Genomic DNA, 18,163 nt, shown 5'->3' with positions numbered 1-18,163 from the left:
TAAAAAACAGAGAAACGCATGTGTTCTGTTCGGAAGGTAATGAGGAAAAAAATTAACAGTTGTCACAGGCGCTCTGAATGCCGTTAGCAGGTGTGAAGAGTAATATGAAGTTATAATTTTGAGAAATTAGATTATAATAATGCCATTATTTTGTCATTAAATAGCAAAATTATACCTTCCGCAAATTTAATACCTGCTCTTCGGCCGTATTAACTTGTACACAATCACCTTTCCTGAATCACCCTGTGGGTGCCAAAATAATCGATTTATAATGAGACCATCCTGGAGTCTGCCGTTTTAGTTAAAAACATGTTTCCGTGTTGCACGTAAAATCGTTTCCACATGTTTTTAGTAATTAAAGGCCTGAATGCAGAATACATATCTTTATTCATAATGAAAAAACCTGAGTGTTTGAGATTTTGGTGAATGATGCGTCTTTGGCCCGTTTCCTCAGGGCTCTTGGGTCCTGCTAAGAGAGACGCGTGGCTTCAGCTCAGGGCCGAAGTTGAGGCTCTGACGGATTCGTGGCTCACCACCGCACTCAAGTCCCTGTCAATCATCAGCTCCAGGTCTGCCCACTAATACATCATGTATAGATGCTGATACAAGTAGAGGGCACGGTGGCTTAGTGGTTAGCATGTTAGCGTCACACCTCCAGCGTTGGGGGGTTTGAATCCCGCCTCCGCCCTGTGTGAGCAGAGTTTTCCCCATGCTTCTGGGGTTTCCTCCGGTTTCCTCCACCAGTCCAAAGACATGTGTTGTTGGCTGACTGGCATTTCCAAATTGTCAGTAGTGTATCGATTGCCCCCCCCCCTCCCCCACCCAGGGTGTTCCCCACCTTGTGCCCCAAGATCCCTGGGATAGGCTCCAAACTCGCCCGTGATCTTGTGTAGGATAAGTGATACGGAAAATGAATGGATAATTAGATAGCTTGCTGTACGTTCATGTGCGCTTTCAACGATCCTATTTTCCACCTAGATATCCTCCTGATGTTTTACACTGTCGGAAAAATGTACATAATCTCGCTAATGGTTAAGTTCTATTAAGAGAAAAATTAAGAATGAGCTACTGTTGACTACTGAAAGCCTTCTTCTTCTCCACCATGATAAGAAGTGATCACAAGAAACTGTGATATCTGAACATTCATTAGTCATTAATCTAACTAATAAATAGCAATGCGGCATAGAAGGCCCTACACAACTTCAGTAGTTTTTGTAGTAGTTAGAAGCAGCACTAGAAAGAATGCTACAGTATGTAAAGGTCTCTCTCTCTCTCTCTCTCTCTCTCTCTCTCCAATTAGGAGTAACTGTGTTAATGTCTTGGTGACTACGACACAGTTAATACCAGCTCTTGCTAAGGTGCTGCTGTACAGCCTGGGCTCGGCTTTTCCTATCGAGAACATCTACAGCGCAACTAAAATAGGTAAGTCACCAAAAAGATACCGCAGTGTCATCTCTGAATCCATGTCGTGGATAGTAAACAAGCCTTTAGGTCCCATATATGTATATATATATATATAGAATAGGGCGGTTAGTGCTTTCCTCTAAGTGTGTTCTGCTGCTTCATGATGTTCCATGAGTAGCGTAACGAAATGATAAGGTCGACAAACTGAGTCATGACCAGGAAGTTCTGATCTGTTTTGAATTATGATTTGATGCTAAGAGTCTGAGCCAAAGTCTGTCCACACACACACACACACACACACAAATACATACACATACTGCTCCACACTTGTTATGTTTTCCATGTGTATTGTAAAATCAGGGTTCCTGGGAGGTCGGCGTTTCTGTGTGTCTCAGTACGAATCCGTTATTCATTATTGTTTATGGAAAAAAAAAAAAAAAAATCATTTTCTCTGTCCGGCGTCTCGTTTCTCGTCTTTTCCTACATGCTTTCTTTTTTAACGTCTGTTCATCCTCTGATGACCGGGGAAGCCTCTGTGTATCGCTGGTATGTTTGTACATGAGCTTAAGGCCCTGCTGTATTTCCCACAGGTAAAGAGAGCTGTTTTGAGCGTATAGTGTCCAGGTTTGGCACTAACATTACATATGTAGTGATTGGCGATGGGCGCGATGAGGAGCACGCGGCCAGCCAGGTAACTTTCACGACCTTTGACCTTTACGCCTCTGACATCTAACCCTGTTTATTATTGCAGGAAAAGAGAGTTGCTTTGAGCGAATAATACAAAGGTTTGGCAGGAAGGTAGTGTATGTTGTTATTGGGGACGGTGTGGAAGAGGAGCAGGCTGCTACCAAGGTAACGACCCCCACCCCGTGACTGGGAAGCAGTGTGTGAACCCCTCCCCCTCCCCAAAGTGGACTTCCTCCCTGTGTGTGCTCTAGCAATGCTTTACTTTAGCTCACACTGACACACTGACCGCTCATGTGCTTGAAATGTGTTGTTTCTGTGTTTTCTGTTTATATGCTGGTGACGGTAATCGGTGCATTGATTCGCCAGTTTTGCAGCTTCTTTTGCGGTGTTGCAACCTGGCAATCGTGCAACAGCTTTCTGAAGTTGCAAAACAGAGCTATTGAACCGAGGGTCATAATGTAGAGCTCACGTGGTTTAGCCCATATTCCTGCTAAGCAACATTTTGACCTGGTTAAATGCCTCTGTTTTAGAAAACAGTGTACTTCACAGTGTGTGTGTGTGTGTGTGCGTGTGTGCAAAGTCTGTTTTTCCTCAATTTATGAGAATTTACAGCGTTTCTAAAACAATTAACAAGCATTTTTCAATTCCAAGATCAATATTTCAGCGCTTTTAGCCTAATTTCCATATGTTTGCAGAATTCATTTTTGCAACACCAAAGTTGAAAATTTTCAGAAAGACAGCAGTTTGTCACAAATACATTCTAAGTCAAATACATTCTGTCACACATATAAATGTATGCCTTGTTAATGAGAGAGGTCGACGGAGAACGGAGACACTGGTCCGAGATGACGGAAAGGCTACAGTAACTCAATCGTGTACAATCGTGGTGAGCAGAAAAGCATCTCAGAATGCACGAGACCTCAGACCTTGAGGAAACATTCTCGCTGTGGTTGCTGGGAGTACGGTTGCTGCGATGGCCATGGGACTGCAATTACCACATACAATTTAGCACTCAGGTCTCCTTTAGTGAATAGTGGAGTGGTTCAACAAAGACTTCATGTTAAATCCATAATGAACTTTCTTTTACTTTCACACTATGCGTCGTTAACAGATGAGGACGGGTTCCCTTCTGAGTCTGGTTCCTCTCAAGGTTTCTTCCTCAGATCATCTTAGGGAGTTTTTCCTCGCCACCGTCGCCACCGGCTCGCTCAATAGGGATAAATTCACACACTTAAAATCTGTATCCTGTGTTTATATTTCTGTAAAGCTGCTATGAGACAATGTCCGTTGTTAAAAGCGCTATACAAGTAAAATTGAATTGAATTGAATTTAAGTGGGCGTGCTACAACAGGACAAGACCACGTCAGGTTCCACTTCTGTCAGCCAAGAACAGAAAGCTGAGGCTGCAGCGGGCGCAGGCTCACCCAAACTGGACAGTTGAAGACTGGAAAAACCTAGCCTGGTCTGATGAATCTGGATTTCCGCCGAGGCACACAGATGACAGGGTCAGAATTTGGCGCCAAAAGCACGAATCCATGGACTTAACCTGCCTTATGTCGACAGTCCAGGCTGGCGGAGGTAGTGTAATGGTGTGGGGAATGTTTTCTCGGCACACTTTGGGCCCGGTAATACCAATCAATCATTGTAAATGGTCTGCACATTACACACACTCACGGTAGCAGAGCTGCCATGCAAGGCACCAACTTGTCATCAGGAGCAACTTTGGGTTCAGTGTCTTGCCCAAGGACACTTCGGTACGTAGTGGAGTCACGAGGGCCGGGAATCGAACCATCAACCCTACGATTAGTGTACAACCCGCTCTACCACCTGACCCACATCTGCCCCACAGTGTGCATCCCACATGATAATGCACCATGTCACAAAGCCCCATGTTCATCTCAAACTGGTTTCGGTCGTCTCCAATCACCGGATCTGAATCCAGTAGAACATTTTTGGGATGCGGTAGAACGTGAGAATCACATCATAAAAGTACACCCGAAAAACCTGCAGGAATTGCGTGATATAATCATGTCAACATGGACCAGAATCTCAAAGGAATGTTTCCAACATCTTGAGGAATCCATGCCGTGAGGAACTGAGGCTGTTTTGAGAGCAAACGGAGGTCCTACCCAGTATTACTCCTGTACAGTGTCCCTAATAAAGTGCGCCATGAGTGTATATACTCTGTAGTGGCCTGGTGTATATTTTAAAGGTGGGCAAAGTAATTGCAAACAAACTAGAGGAAAACTGCGATACCTTTTTACCTCAGGATTGACCTAAAATACTGACATTCTAGCAGTTCTTGGCATCTCCTATTACTGGGCTCTGATAATAAACTAGCACACTTTTCAGATAAACCCATGAACAAAACAGTGAACTCGGTACTGAAAAATGCTTGTTGGCGATTGGAACCCTTTATTTCTCGGTTTGATGAGAAATGTTGACATGCTGATATTCATAAAGGGTTTGTGAGAGGTTTTTAACGCTGCTAATTATCTTCGCTAATACACACAATAAAGAAATGGACTTGTCGTCACGTTCCTTGCCAGTCTTCCTCATAACGCACAAATAAGTTACACGCCTTTTTATAAACCCTTTATTGATATTGGATTGTGGGTAACTTAGAGTGTCACTGTTCTCAGCTTCTCCTGTCTCTAAGTGTGTGATAACTGCCTGCTGGGTTTCTAGTTACACTAGCGAGCTTCATAAATAAACATCATAGCCTCGATTTTGAAACATTCCAGCAGTGCGTACAGTAGAGTCTGTAGTAGTGAAGTAATAACTCCATGTGTTCAGGGTTGCACGAACATCGGGCCTCGTTTATCAAACTAGATGAAAAATATCGTTTCTTAGGAGAGTGTGTAATTGACATGTATGATATTACATATACACGTTGTTGCACAAACGACTTTGTCAAGTAGCTCATCTTTTTCAGTTGCATACTCAAGTCGAAAAGATTTGTGATGCTTCGTATTTAATGACTTGAAAGAAAGAGATCCAAAGCAAGACCGGCCGTTCAGTTAGTTCAGCACGAGTAATGACACCCTATGAAAGGACGAGGCGTTAGTAGTGAGCGTCTGCGGCAGCCGACACGCTACGACGACTGAGCTTTTGTAAAATCCGACGGGAATTTTTGGCTCGCTTCGGCCAAGAAAACCTTTACGTACAACTTTACGAAAAAGATTGCTAAATGAGGCCCATTGTTGTTCAAGGTAATGTATGGGGATGTGATACACACCGAGCTGCCAGTTTATTAGGTCCAACTACCATATAGGTTCAGTTTTACTGACTGACCGTCCTGACCATTCTTCGCCATGCGGGCCACTACACCTCATCTTTCCCATGTTCAATTTGTGTGAGTCGTCATTACGCTCTTCATTCGTGTCAGTTTCAGACCACAGGACGCTGATGGTTGAGTGTAGGTTTAAGGTAGATGTACCTAAAACACTGGCAACTCAGTATATACAAACGAGTGATTAATTAAAGGAAAAACCGTCGGTTCTATTATATCGTTTGCGGGGGGGTTCGGGGGCGTATGGGGGGATGGGTATGCGTTTAGTAATTATTTCTGACGTGGTTCGCGTCTACTTGTCCCCTTAGAGAGACGACTTACTGGAAACGAATACAACGTTCTTCTCATTGATTCCCTTTATCCTATGATGAAACATTTCTATTCTTATGAGAGTGGGAATGATGTAAAAGATACGGCCATGAGATCTGATAAGTCTTCACTGTCACCAGATTTTAACCCGATCGATCAACTAAAGGAGATTCCGGAGCGGTGTGTTAGACTGAGGGGAAAATTCCAGCGTTCATCACTCCAGTACAGTTTCAGAGACCGGTGGCTTGTTGTGGATCAACACCTTACCACAACACTATGTATCGTTTTTTCCTTTAATTTGTCACCTGTCTGTAGGCGTATTTATAGTTTGTAGGGTTCTCCATCTCTCTCGCTCTCTCACACACACACACACACACACACACAAGTACAGTTTAACCGATATCTTTTTCTCTCCTCACAGCACAACATGCCGTTCTGGCGAATATCCAGCCACTCGGACCTGCTCGCCCTCCACCAAGCACTGGAATTCGAGTACCTGTAACACTCGACAGCTGTATCATAGGCCTCTTTTTGTACAACTATTTAAGAACAACATTACACTGCAGTCTCCTTTTATGTTGGTTTGTGTCCTCTGTCTTTTTAATTATGGTTTCTCTGGCTTCTGAGATAACTCTGCACTGTCTTAAAGACTCGGTCTGTCTGGGGAAAGGGGCAACAGGGGGATTTTAACGCTCAAAACGGGCTCATCAATCGCTCACAAAAGGTCTTACATTATACACACACACACAGCATCTCGGTGGGATCTCCATTTTTCCGAGACAAACAAAACTGCTTCTACGTAATGTTCAACGTCCTCTCTATTCCGAAGAGCTTCGATCCCATAGTGCAGTTTTCTCCTGCTATAAACAAATAGTTCTGTACAATCTAGCATTAGATTAATGAATAACATGTAAATTATTTTACAGGAACACCATTTAAACATTAAAGACCGTGTTTGCATTTTTTTTTTTTTTTTTCCATTTGGTCTTTTTGTAAGTTTTTGGCAAAAGAAGTATGTGTATAATTTGTCGTGCCTTATGAACTGTTTTGTGTGGGGTTTTTTTTGTTCATTTTGAAAATGTATGTAGATGAACAACAAAGACTGAAAATGAAAGATTGAACACTACGTGCGTTTTCTGTTCATTTTATAACGTTGACTTGAAGCAAGATCTTGGCGAGAAGACGGAAAAGGTTTTATCTTCAGTAATAAAACTGCACAACACTGTATAGCCTGCTTGCCTGTGCAGAAAATCAGTTACACTTTCAAAAAAATATATAAAATGCTACATATACCAGTCAACAGTATGTAACTGGCCTTTAAGTCCTGACTGGAGTGACATTATCTTAAACTAATTAGAAGTCAGTTGGCAACACCAAACCCTTTTCTAAAGACAGGTGGAAGTTTCCCCTACCCAATATAATTCACGTCAGTTCTACAGGGTAATCATCATCATAGGCTATTAAGATCAACTACTACAGAACCAACTTGCCCCTCACAACAGAAAAAAGGTTTAATCAAGAGGAGCTGTTGCCATTATACACAACTTGCGCTGCATATCTATTAGGTAGGCTTATTGGCTTCTTAGAAGCCTTGTATAACACTTGCAGAGTAAGGACAGGACCTTCTGTGATTCCTTAACAATTCTTACAAGAAACAGGACCTTAAGATCACCCCAACAAGTAAGAACTGTATTGTTCAGTACATGTACAGGTCAAGCAGCTACATCTGGCACAGGAAGCCATGTAGTTAAAGACCAGCTGCTCAACACAGTTATATTACCCAATATTAAAAACTTTTAATAAATATATTAAATAAATGCAGAGTGGGCAGGAATAGCACATTAGTTCCTATTAAAACGTCACCATTTTAAATTACTCCAATACCACATGGTGATCTACAACAAACTGAACACAGAACTAAACTTCTTTAAATCAAGAGACTTCACATCAAATCTTTTCAAAAGGCTTTTATTCGGTTCTTCACTTCTTTGATTTGAAGTACTCCTCGATGACATCCTTGGCTTGAGACTCTTTGCCATAGTCCTGCAGAAGAAAACGAAAGATTTTAAGTTGTGTTTGTGTGAATAAAATAGACACAAGGTGTCCATTTTAAATACAGAGCCAATCAAAGCCCAGCTCGTGAGCTTAACATAAACCTCATTTTTTCCTCAACTCGATTATACGCCACGATGCGATTAGACCCCCGTGAGAGAGTTTGATTGGACGCAATCCAACTCTTTTTTTTTTTTTTTTTTAAATATACTCTGGGTTATGAATCAACAACTCCAAGAGACGGATCCCTATGCTCTTTATATCTAAAATAGTAATCAGATTAAAGTAGTTTTGTTGCCCTTCTGGGGGCCTCAGAGACCACATTTGGATCTCGAGGCTCGTTATCCAGGCTCGTTCTCTTGCCAGTAAGAACACAAAAACAGCCACATGGCACAGAAAGCCAGTGCCTGGACTCGATCTGGCTAATGCAAACCTGCTCTAAACCAAGCAGCAGTTAGGTCCCGTGTCTCGGCGTCATTCCAAGATGAGCTCGGCGGTTTGAATTCGTAAACGAGTTGAAAAATCTCGCTCACCTTCACGACCACGCAGCTGCAGCCCACCACCTTGCGGGGTTTGCCCTCCCTGTCGATCTTGCACAGACCAACCCACTCACCAAGCTTCTTGTTGTCATCTACCTGTAAGGAGAACACACAGGGGCCGTGTGAGCACTCATTTCAGACAGAACTCGTATACAAACAAGCTTCAGTGTTACTTTACTAAATAAACTACATTTTCCAAAGGCTGGTAGAATAAGTCTGGCCATTCAGTTCACCAACATTTAATGCAAAGATAAAAAGGAGCACAAGTCACATTCTGGAAAAGGATTTTCTACACCAAACACTTGGGCTTGATAATTAGTAGGGGTGAACAATCTGGATCGATCCATCGATTTAAACAGGACACAAAAAGTGATTTTAGGGTAGTGGTAGCTCAGACAACTGGACTTCTGGGTCAGAGGGTTACGAGTTCAAATCCAAGCACCACCAAGCTGCCACTACTGAGTCTTTGTTCAAGGCCCTTAAACCTTAACTTCTCAGTATAAATGTGTCTCTGGATAAGGGCATCTGCCAATTGTAAATATATACACAACAATTGAATCAATTATAACCAATTATGCGCTAGTTATTGGGGGGAAAATAACTTGAAACTGACGGGCAAAATACATAGGCTAGCAAAGGGATCGGGGGATTCTGACAGTCTCTCCATCACCAGTGTCCGACTCTGGTTCATACATATAGGGCTGAACGCCAGTATTTATGGTGTCAGTCATACTGGTTCTCCAGATTTGTTGTTGACATAGTACCCAAAGCATGAGCTATAAAGACACAGCCCTCTTCTGGAAAAGGGGTGGAGCACAGCAGTTCATCTGCATTTAGAGAGAGACACGCCGTTTTCTCTTCCACCCAAAAAGGGGCATTTACAGTATGGAATAATAAATGATCCGTGGGGTATTTCAAGCTGAAACTTCAGACACAATCTAGTTTCAGATTCAGTGGCAACAAAAGACTGAATCACTAACTTATGAAATCGTACATCATTCGGAAGGGTGAGGTTTTCGTCCCTAATAACTAGCCCATTAGTTGTATGAAGTTTCATCATACAGTCTAAACTCTTCAGGAGTGGGGCAGAGAATCCTCTACAAGTTTTAGTGTGGCTTTTACATCTTTGTGGGTATTTTTATTTTCATCTTTGCATTGATAAATCAGAGCACACTTATAAAATATATATCTGCATTATCAAATAATTACAAACTGATTGGAAGGAGTCGATTGAAATTTAACTACTTGTATCAGATTGTAAGATATAGCAGCCCTCACCTGTGTGTCATTCTAGCTTGTTTTTTTTGTAAGTGTGATTTTTAAATACAAGACATTATTGCTGGGAGAACTCGGCCCTTAAACAGAACACATTTTTATATAATACATCAGTGTGTCTCAGTAACAATTGGGTAACAAAGGCGATTTCCTCACTGGATTCAGTAGAGGGAGCCAAGTTGTCATCACAGACACAAACAAGTGGTGTAAGAAGAAGAACACAGCTACGTGCTCGTACCTTCATGAGGTTGATTTGATGCTCGGCACACAGGGCCTCCACCAGCTTGACGTACATGGGCTCGTCGCAGTTGGCAGCGAGGACACACAGATGAGCCTGGCGCCTGACAAGGGGAAAAGAAGGAAAAAAGAAAAAAAAAAATGAGGCAAACTTCTAAACTCTACCCAAGTCCACTGACAACTCATCACTAGCACCTCAGGAAGAAATTGGGTAACAAGTGGCGTTTTTCCTCAGAGATTTCAGTAGAGGGAGCCAAATTATCATCACAGATGCAACTTGATTGAGAACGTTTCCCAGCAAAGACCGAGGTTCTTACTTATCCAGAGCCTTTGCGGCCTCCCGGATTCCACGGGCGAGTCCGTCGTGGATGAGTGCGGTCTTCAGCACTTCGGGCAGGGCGGTGTTCACATCCATCACACCTCCGGCAGCGATGCTGTACACAAAGGGGACAGGAAGTCGTTACGAGAAGAAATACAAGACTACACGCATTTACAGCCATGGTGTCCATCAGCATGCTCAGAGCGGACGTCTCACTCATGAAGGGAGTGAAGGGGTATCCGACTAAAGACCAAGAGTCATCACAGCAGCTGAGGACTGAACTTACACTATCGAGACACTATTTCAAAAGCAGTAAAAGTTAAAGTTTTTAGTACCTCTCCATACATTCTCAAAGCGTGTTCGTTTTAAGCAAAGCCGGTTTAAGTTGTACCGTCGGGAGATGAGATCGGGGGGTCTTAAAACACGTAATTGGTTCTAGCACTGTCAAAACAGTTTGGATTAAAATCTCAAGAGCATGAGCGCTGCCATGACACTGGTCCAAAAACCAGCAATAAGTGGACGGCATAAAATTCACTGAAACTCACAAGACAGCTACAAATACAGTAGAGGAAATGGCAAAAACCAATAAAGCTTTGAAAATTGTGTGAAATGTCTAAAAGGCACTCCTACTACAGGTTGGATAGTAACATTTATCAGTGGGTGGTGCAACTAGCAGTCCACTTGACAAAAAACACTTTTCTTGCCACTAAATTAAACACTCTGGAGGGAGAGAGTTTGTCCTCTGACCTACGAGATGAAGAAGCAGTGTGGAATCTTTGCCACTGCGGCCATCTATTTACATCACGAGCACCGGACTGTCTGGGTCAACGAGACAGTTCAGAGTCGCAGGCAGCATGGCGGATCACACTAGTCTTCATTCCCATTGCTAGTCGCTGCACTAAGTCAGTCCAAATTTGTATAAAATCTTCTCAACTTTGTCACGTTGCTGGACACACCCACATCTAGTTGCCAAAGGTCACAGTCACTCATGTCGCCAGCCCTTATTGAAAATGAATGGTCTCTAGTCGCTGTGTGTGTGAACGCACCTTTAGAACGGTCTTTATACTGAGGTCTTACATTTATGCAAACCTGGATCACACCAACTGATGATGTAAACAGAACATTGTTTTCTTTAATCCCAGATCCATCATTAAACACTCTTCACTATATAATCTGACTTTAGTGCGCAGTCTGTTACAGAATTCGCCCACTGGGATCATCTCATACTTAATGACAAGCAGAACAACTGCTTGAAGCCACAGGCTGCATCCGAAACCTCGTACTTACCTACTATATAGTACACAGAAATACACGCGTTTCACCTACTATAGCAGGCAAGTACGTGGTTTCAGACTCAGCCATGCTCTCGTTTAATAAACAATAAAACTGGTTTCTTAATCAGAGTATCGTCTTAATATCAGATTATTGTTGTCCATGTGAAGGTACTGATAGACATCGAGGGTCATAGCGGCACTGCAGAGGGTTCATGAGACTGAGAATTGTAAATGTCACCTTCAGCAAAGTTAAAACACTCCTTAATTGCAGTTATTTTAAAAAAATATATTTTTTAAAGAGATATGAATAGTAATGTTAATAAGACATTAACATTTCACAAACTTTCTTCAATTTGATATTTATTTCAAAAGGTTTCACGTAAAGCTAGTATACTTAAAGCCTCAAAGCAAATCTTTTAAGATGGAGGGCCAGTTAACAAAAAAAAAAAAATTGTTTTAATGAGCAAAGCTGTTCAATAGACATGCTCAATAAATATGCAATCAAATACATACTTCTGTATTTATGATACACAAGTCAATAAACTATATTATCCAATATGGGTCACCTTGTTTTAGGCAAAAAAAAAAATAAATAAACAGTGACTAGTAATAGGTAATTATTTGTGGAGCCTTTCTAGTTAGCTGGAGTAAACTTGGGATTATCTTTCCCTGTAGCAGTTAAAGAGCAAGTTAACCAGCTAGCTTCAGTCACTTAAGCGTTTTGTTTCTATTACGTGTTTATTTAACATGTGGATGTACAAGTATACCCATTCCAACACATTAATGAATCATACAACCAGTGCAAGTTCTTTTTTTTTTTTTATCCCATTTTGGTTACTTGTTTCATGGCGCGAGCGCCGGGTGTGTAGCCATCACGCTTACCCTTCCTCGGCCATTGTAGATTAGCGATGGATGTTGGACGTAAAATTCTGAAATGAACACACACAAAGGCCGACATGTTAATATCGATTTCCTAAACGACACTCTGGGGCAGTTTTATTCAAGGATGTTGATTAGTTACAGTAGATTGTCTGAGAGAACAGAAGAACTCACCCAATCGTCCCTCTGACAGCGGGTAAAAGAGAACGTCACAACCGCGACAACATTGTTTTAATGGTAAAGGGACCGGAAGGTGTCCTGCAAAATGCCTGAATGTAATGTTTTCGAAATTATTTCCCTAAAATTGTAATCATCGGTATATATTTGTTCTTTCTGTCATTATCTGGATTTTTTTTTGTTTGTTTTAATTTAAATCTTTTGTATAAATATATATATATTTTTATCGATATTTATTCAGAGATTAATTGTTTATTTCCAGCACTAGTCGGCGCTCTACGCTGTTCTTCGTCACTTTCTGAGATCAAATAAAAAGAGATGATGAACTTTGTTTACCCTGAAGGACGTTACACAAAAATACAACAATGTTATAAACGGAAAGGGTTAGAAAAACCACAAATAAGAGCTCACACAAGTGTTTCAAAGGAATTATTTTATTCACCTGTGATCCTACTGGGTAAAACCCCCAAAACAATAGAAAACCTCACTGAATTTGTAATGGTTATAATGCTAATTATATTGGTTTTAATGGAAGCTGTAATGGTCCCTACTGGTAATTTGTTGCCTTCTAATGGTGGCATGTTATGTTTAGGATACCATTAAGGACCTACATCCTTAATACGTCCTACTACGTAATGGAAGCCATTTAGTAATGGTTTTAATGGTTAACAGTTGATGGTTTGTAATGGTATTTGTAGTGGAATCTTAGAATTCCTTTGATGGTTTCTATTGTTTGGGGGGTTCAGCAGGGATGTTACACTAGCTTATAAATTCCTGAACATTTTCAATTCAATACATGTGTACTATCAAGTCAAGCAGTGGTAAGTATGTTTGAGTGTTTTCTCTGCTCCCAATACACTTGATTCAATTAATCAGCCAATTAACAGCCCTTTTTGAGTCGAAGTGGACGTGTTAGAGCAGGAAAAACACTACAATATGCAGGTACTCCAAGATCAGGGTTGGGAACCTGTACATTGTAGAAAGTTGCCTTGACATCTCGTGTTGTTGAGTGCCAATTTGTAAGTTTTAAGATTTAGGTACTTGCTAAATTGACCCCTATTCAGTATGTCATGAATGCGGACCTATAGGAGTATGTCAATGTCCATATTGTTCAGTTGTTTATTCTATCCTGCTCTCAGACACCTTCACCAGTCTGTCAGGTTCCACCACCAATACAGGTCCAGCCTACCTGTTGATCTTGTTAGTTTACTGCCTCAGAACACTCAGAATATAACACTTACTTTCACTGGTTGGTAGAACGCCTGCAGCATAGTGGGGTGATATGCCAAAACAAAAAAGCAATCCAAGACATTTTCATGGTATGGATAACCTGTCGAAAGTGTTTTAAAATGTCTATTTCCTGTTCTGTCATGATATCTATTTAACATAAATGTTACAGTTGTTTAATCTCCACATAAGGCTAATATTAAATGTATTTGGAAACTTTTGTTATTTAACAAAGGAAAGCATATAATCATTGATACCGTGAAGTTTTTTATAAGGTAATGTTTATTTAACATTCATGGAAGGAATACCAGTTTCAGTTTCTCTTTTTTTAAAAAATTTTTTTATTTGTGGGCCGCATCACGTCACCACATCACTGATTATTTTCCTATAACTGTATGCCTTGTCATGTTTTAGAACTTACATATTGCCCTGCGCTATATTACAAAGGAGATGCTTAACATTAAATACATCAAATACTAATTTTGCTAACAGACTATGCACATTAAATCAATATTCAGATAGCCCTTGAGTTTTTGTTTCCAAACTAAGTGACTCACTGTTACTTTTTAAATGTCACACACACCTATTACCTGTATTTACATGTCTGCTGATCCATGCATACACCAAACACTTCTCTCAGTCAAGCTGAGACATACTGAGGGGTGTGGCTGTCCGATGGTAATCATGTCAGAACCTGCCTACCTGGTCCTGGAGTAGTTAGTGCAGGTAGTGTATTCATAAGCCCACACCATACACATACCACACACACCTACGCTAACACTTCAGTCTTCCGTAGCTGTCAGATTGTCTCACGACACTACACCATGTCTATTACGGTCTACTTCAGCAGTGCCGGTGGCTCCAGGGAGGTAAAATACCAACATATTTTTATTCCTTTCATTTATGATAAATGAAGTTTGTGTATTGAAGTGTTGCCATGTAGAATCTCTTTCACCCTGTTTTCTTATTCCATTATCTTTCTGCCAGAATTATGTTTCTTTAACAAACACTTTTAAAAAAAAACAAAAAAAAAAACTTTCATTTCTTCAAATCTCATTCATTCTTTCTGTCTGAGGTGTCTCTGTGTGGCTGTCACTTATCCCTGCAGGACCGTAGTTTTGGTTTGGTTTGCTGTTGGAATTGTCTTAAATGGAAACCGTGAACGTGTATGCATGGAGTCAGCTACAATTTGACAGCAGTCATTAAAAGAGTGAAACTCACAGCTCAGAAAAGAGCCAGTTCAGCAAACATAGATTAAATGGAGCACAAACTGTTTACTGGAAGTGCTATAGGAATAATCCACCCTGAATGACTCGTATATTCATTTATATAATGAACTGACTTTATTTTCAATTGGGTCCAACAGTCAACATTCATTCATCATCTTGCAGCTAACTAGCCGAGTCGAGTCTCTGCTATTACTCAGAGTCGTATAGCTGCATTGCATTCTGGATACTTGAGTCCAGCGTTCGCACTACTATCTCCAAACTGGATTTTCAGATCATATGAACGTGAATGTCACTGAAAAACTATGAGTGAGAAAAGAAGAATGCGCAAATCCCCACAGCCATGCTCCAAAATCTAGTGGAAAGCCTTCTCAGAAGAGTGGAGGTTATTATAACAGCAAAAGAGGGATTACATCTGGAATAGGATGTTAAAAAAGCACATATGGTTGTGATCGTCAAGTGTCTGCAATGTCTTTCGCAATATATTGTATTTCAATATAAACACAAGGTGTTACAGGGTGGCGTAGATTAGTAGATTAGGGCCGTGACATTATACAGACATCATGACATACTGAGATAAACGACTGTATAATAGCGACCGGCTCCGTAAATGTCGATCCCAAAGTTGAGCCCGACGCTTCGAAGTGTTCTGATATACTGAAAAGCAGAGAAAAGTGCATTTCTACATTGTCTAATTGTGATCCTATTGATTGTTTAACTCTGGTACTGGCACTGCAGTGGAATATTTAGTACTGTTATACCATGATGCACTGAAAACCATACTTTCATACTTTTTCATCTCAGCATATACTTCATAGGCATTAGTCATTTAAAAACAAAGTGTTTTATAGGATCTATAGGATCTGAGGTGGCTGTGGCTTAGGTGGTTGAGCGGGTTGTCCACTAATAGTACAGTTGGCGGTTCGATTCCCGGCCCATGTGACTCCACATGCCAAAGTGTCCTTGGGCAAGACACTGAACCCCAAGTTGCTCCCGATGGCAAGTTAGCGCCTGCATGGCAGCTCTGCTACCATTGGTGTGTGAGTGTGAGTGTGTGTGTGAATGGGTGAATGAGACACAGTGTAAAGCACTTTGGATAAAAGTGCTATATAAGTGCACCATTTATCTTCTAAATACCAAAGTTTAACTTCAAAATAAACATAAGAGTGTAAATAAAATAAGAATTTCAAAAGAAATAGTATAAGATGCATGGATAAACAGGTCAAATGATAAAAGTATATGAACTTTGAATATAATACTAAAGAGTTTAAACCGAATCCACCCTCAGGTAAAGCAACAGCAGGACGCAATCTTCCGGTTCCTCGATTCAAAGCACATCAAGTACTTTGCCAAGGACATCACTCAGAGCCCTGATTTGAAGGATGAGATGAGGCAGAAGGCGGGGAATCCCAAAGCCCTGCCTCCTCAAGTCTTTAATGGAAATAAATACTGCGGGGTGAGTTTCTTTAAACACATGTTCATGTGAGTGCAGACAAGAGTTCATCATGTCCATCAGAGAGTAATGAGGGATCCGAAAACACACACAATTCACCAAACGATGCCGTTCAATTCAAATGTTTGAAGATTTGAACATTTTTTTTTTATTAAATCCTTTCTGGGGAATGAATTTAAGTGTACAGGCTGGACAATGTGTAAAAAGCCCACTGTGGGCGTTTAGGGGGCTTTCCAAGTTTATATATTCATAGACACTACAGTTTCATGAGTAAAAGTATCGTATAATATTCTGTACTTTTTGTTCCTGTTGTCTAAGACATTTTTTGGTGATCTCATCCCTTAAGCAGTTACTATTCAGTCTTTAAAACAAGTTTTTGATGACTATAAGGTACATTTACGCTACTTTAGTCAGTTGTCGATCCTCTTATCATCCAGGTTCATAGTCTTGGGTTCGTACTTGGCTGTATATTTTAACTGATCACTGTGACATACTGTCTGTGGTATGTATTACACCAAGAAAGGGTGTGTGCGTGTGTGTGTGTTTTTCACAAATGTTTGACAGTCGTTGCATATGTCTTTAAGCAAATAGGACATGGGAACACTTTCAAAACGCCCTTTAAAAACATCATAAAATCTACTCACCTCTCGAGTGATGGAAATTTACACCCGTGCATGTCCACTCACACAGCGCTTAACAACATGCTAACAATAAAGTTGGGAGGAAATCAGTGTATTTAAACTCTGTGTGTGTGGTCTCTGACCGTGTTTTTCTCCACTCTGTGATCACAGGACTACCAGGCGTTCTTTGATGCAGTGGAGGATGGCAAGCCAGAGACTTTCTTCAAACTATGAGTCGAAAACAGAACTGTATTTGACTCGTAAGTGCAATCGACAGCTCTAAAATCCTGCCACATGAACAAATTCTTTTTTAGTATTTGGGTTCAGTAGCTGATAGGTGTGGGAATTTGGGAGCAGAAATGAAATGGGTTAAGTGAAGGTGAAAGTATTAGGATTGGAATAAAATGTACAGGTTGGTCAACAGTTGATGCATTCAGATTGGATTCATTTCTTTAATGAACTATATTTTAAATATTTATTTCAATTGTACTATTACACTTAAAATGGGAAAATTTGTAAAATTACGTTTTAACTGGGTAGATTGTATGACGTCTTTAATGTCTGACTTGATACAGAGTCAGCATAAGTATTTCATTCAGTTTATTAGGTGTTCTTTGCTACAATGATAATACTTAGTCAATGTGGCCCTTTCTTTTCTCCTATGTTTTGAGGACTCACGTTTCTTTGTTCTGAACGTATATGATGTGATGATGTAAGAGTGAAGGAAATAAACATGCTTGATGTAACAAATGTGCATGTTATGTACAACAGGTATACATTTTCTATGCAAAAAAAAAAAAAAAAAAAAAAAAGAATTAAAAAGCATTTGGTCAATTATGGTTAATTGGTTAAGGTTCGAACCACAAATGAGCCGGAGTGAAAAATACAGCAGGAAATCACAAAAACTACTAAATGTATATGTGTTATTTTTAGTCAATTATGCTTAATTGGTTGTGGTTTAAAGTTAGGAAGCAAAAATGAGCAGGAGTGAAAAAATACTTCAGGAAATGGATTTTGTTACGATATTTAAGTATTATTTCTATTTTACCTTAATGTTTTTGAAATGTAATACTTGTACTCTTACTTAATTACATAACACACATTTTACACACATATTTTACTCTTTATACTTTATACGTACATTTTTAATATAGACCTTCATAGTACTTGTTATAAACCTCAAAGATCTCTTC

The 18,163-nt window shown here is 40.4% G+C and overlaps 3 protein-coding genes and 3 non-coding genes across 14 annotated transcripts in view; 2 read left to right on the top strand and 4 right to left on the bottom strand.

The window, feature by feature from the left end:
• The window catches only part of eya4 (EYA transcriptional coactivator and phosphatase 4), a 57,400-nt gene extending 50,582 nt beyond the window's left edge, over positions 1–6,818 (top strand). For 7 of the 9 annotated variants that reach the window (XM_017487274.3, XM_053686121.1, XM_047160583.2 and 4 more), the window contains 4 exons: positions 455–569; positions 1,301–1,422; positions 2,156–2,256; positions 6,114–6,818. In XM_017487274.3, coding sequence (XP_017342763.1) covers positions 455–569; positions 1,301–1,422; positions 2,156–2,256; positions 6,114–6,194 — 419 coding nt within the window. In that variant the 3' untranslated portion in view covers positions 6,195–6,818. Of the gene's footprint in view, positions 1–454; positions 570–1,300; positions 1,423–1,994; positions 2,096–2,155; positions 2,257–6,113 lie in introns of all 9 variants that reach the window. The other 2 variants (XM_017487277.3, XM_017487273.3) reach the window with 1 other exon arrangement.
• An 832-nt stretch (positions 6,819–7,650) lies between these two features.
• rps12 (ribosomal protein S12) lies at positions 7,651–12,450 on the bottom strand. Its single transcript, NM_001200147.1, is given in 6 exon segments — positions 7,651–7,735; positions 8,278–8,379; positions 9,797–9,899; positions 10,113–10,229; positions 12,271–12,317; positions 12,442–12,450. Coding segments are annotated over 5 exon segments (399 nt in total). The 5' UTR covers positions 12,285–12,317; positions 12,442–12,450; the 3' UTR covers positions 7,651–7,672.
• Positions 9,673–9,754, bottom strand: LOC124628997 (small nucleolar RNA SNORD100). The gene has a single exon (XR_006983830.1). It is a non-coding gene; the product is annotated as a small nucleolar RNA SNORD100 (small nucleolar RNA).
• LOC124628998 (small nucleolar RNA SNORD100) lies at positions 9,986–10,070 on the bottom strand. The gene has a single exon (XR_006983831.1). It is a non-coding gene; the product is annotated as a small nucleolar RNA SNORD100 (small nucleolar RNA).
• LOC124628993 (small nucleolar RNA SNORD101) lies at positions 10,307–10,384 on the bottom strand. The gene has a single exon (XR_006983826.1). It is a non-coding gene; the product is annotated as a small nucleolar RNA SNORD101 (small nucleolar RNA).
• A 2,011-nt stretch (positions 12,451–14,461) lies between the features above and the next one.
• On the top strand, positions 14,462–17,716 carry zgc:153284 (sh3 domain-binding glutamic acid-rich-like protein 3). Its single transcript, NM_001201203.1, is given in 3 exon segments — positions 14,462–14,540; positions 16,186–16,353; positions 17,142–17,716. Coding segments are annotated over 3 exon segments (276 nt in total). The 5' UTR covers positions 14,462–14,495; the 3' UTR covers positions 17,205–17,716.
• Positions 17,717–18,163: the final 447 nt, after the last annotated feature.

Source organism: Ictalurus punctatus, chromosome 15 (assembly GCF_001660625.3).
Source record: "Ictalurus punctatus breed USDA103 chromosome 15, Coco_2.0, whole genome shotgun sequence".
NCBI lineage: Eukaryota > Metazoa > Chordata > Actinopteri > Siluriformes > Ictaluridae > Ictalurus > Ictalurus punctatus.
The sequence above is the reverse complement of the archived record's forward strand: the minus strand, read 5'-3'. Positions and strand labels throughout refer to the sequence as shown.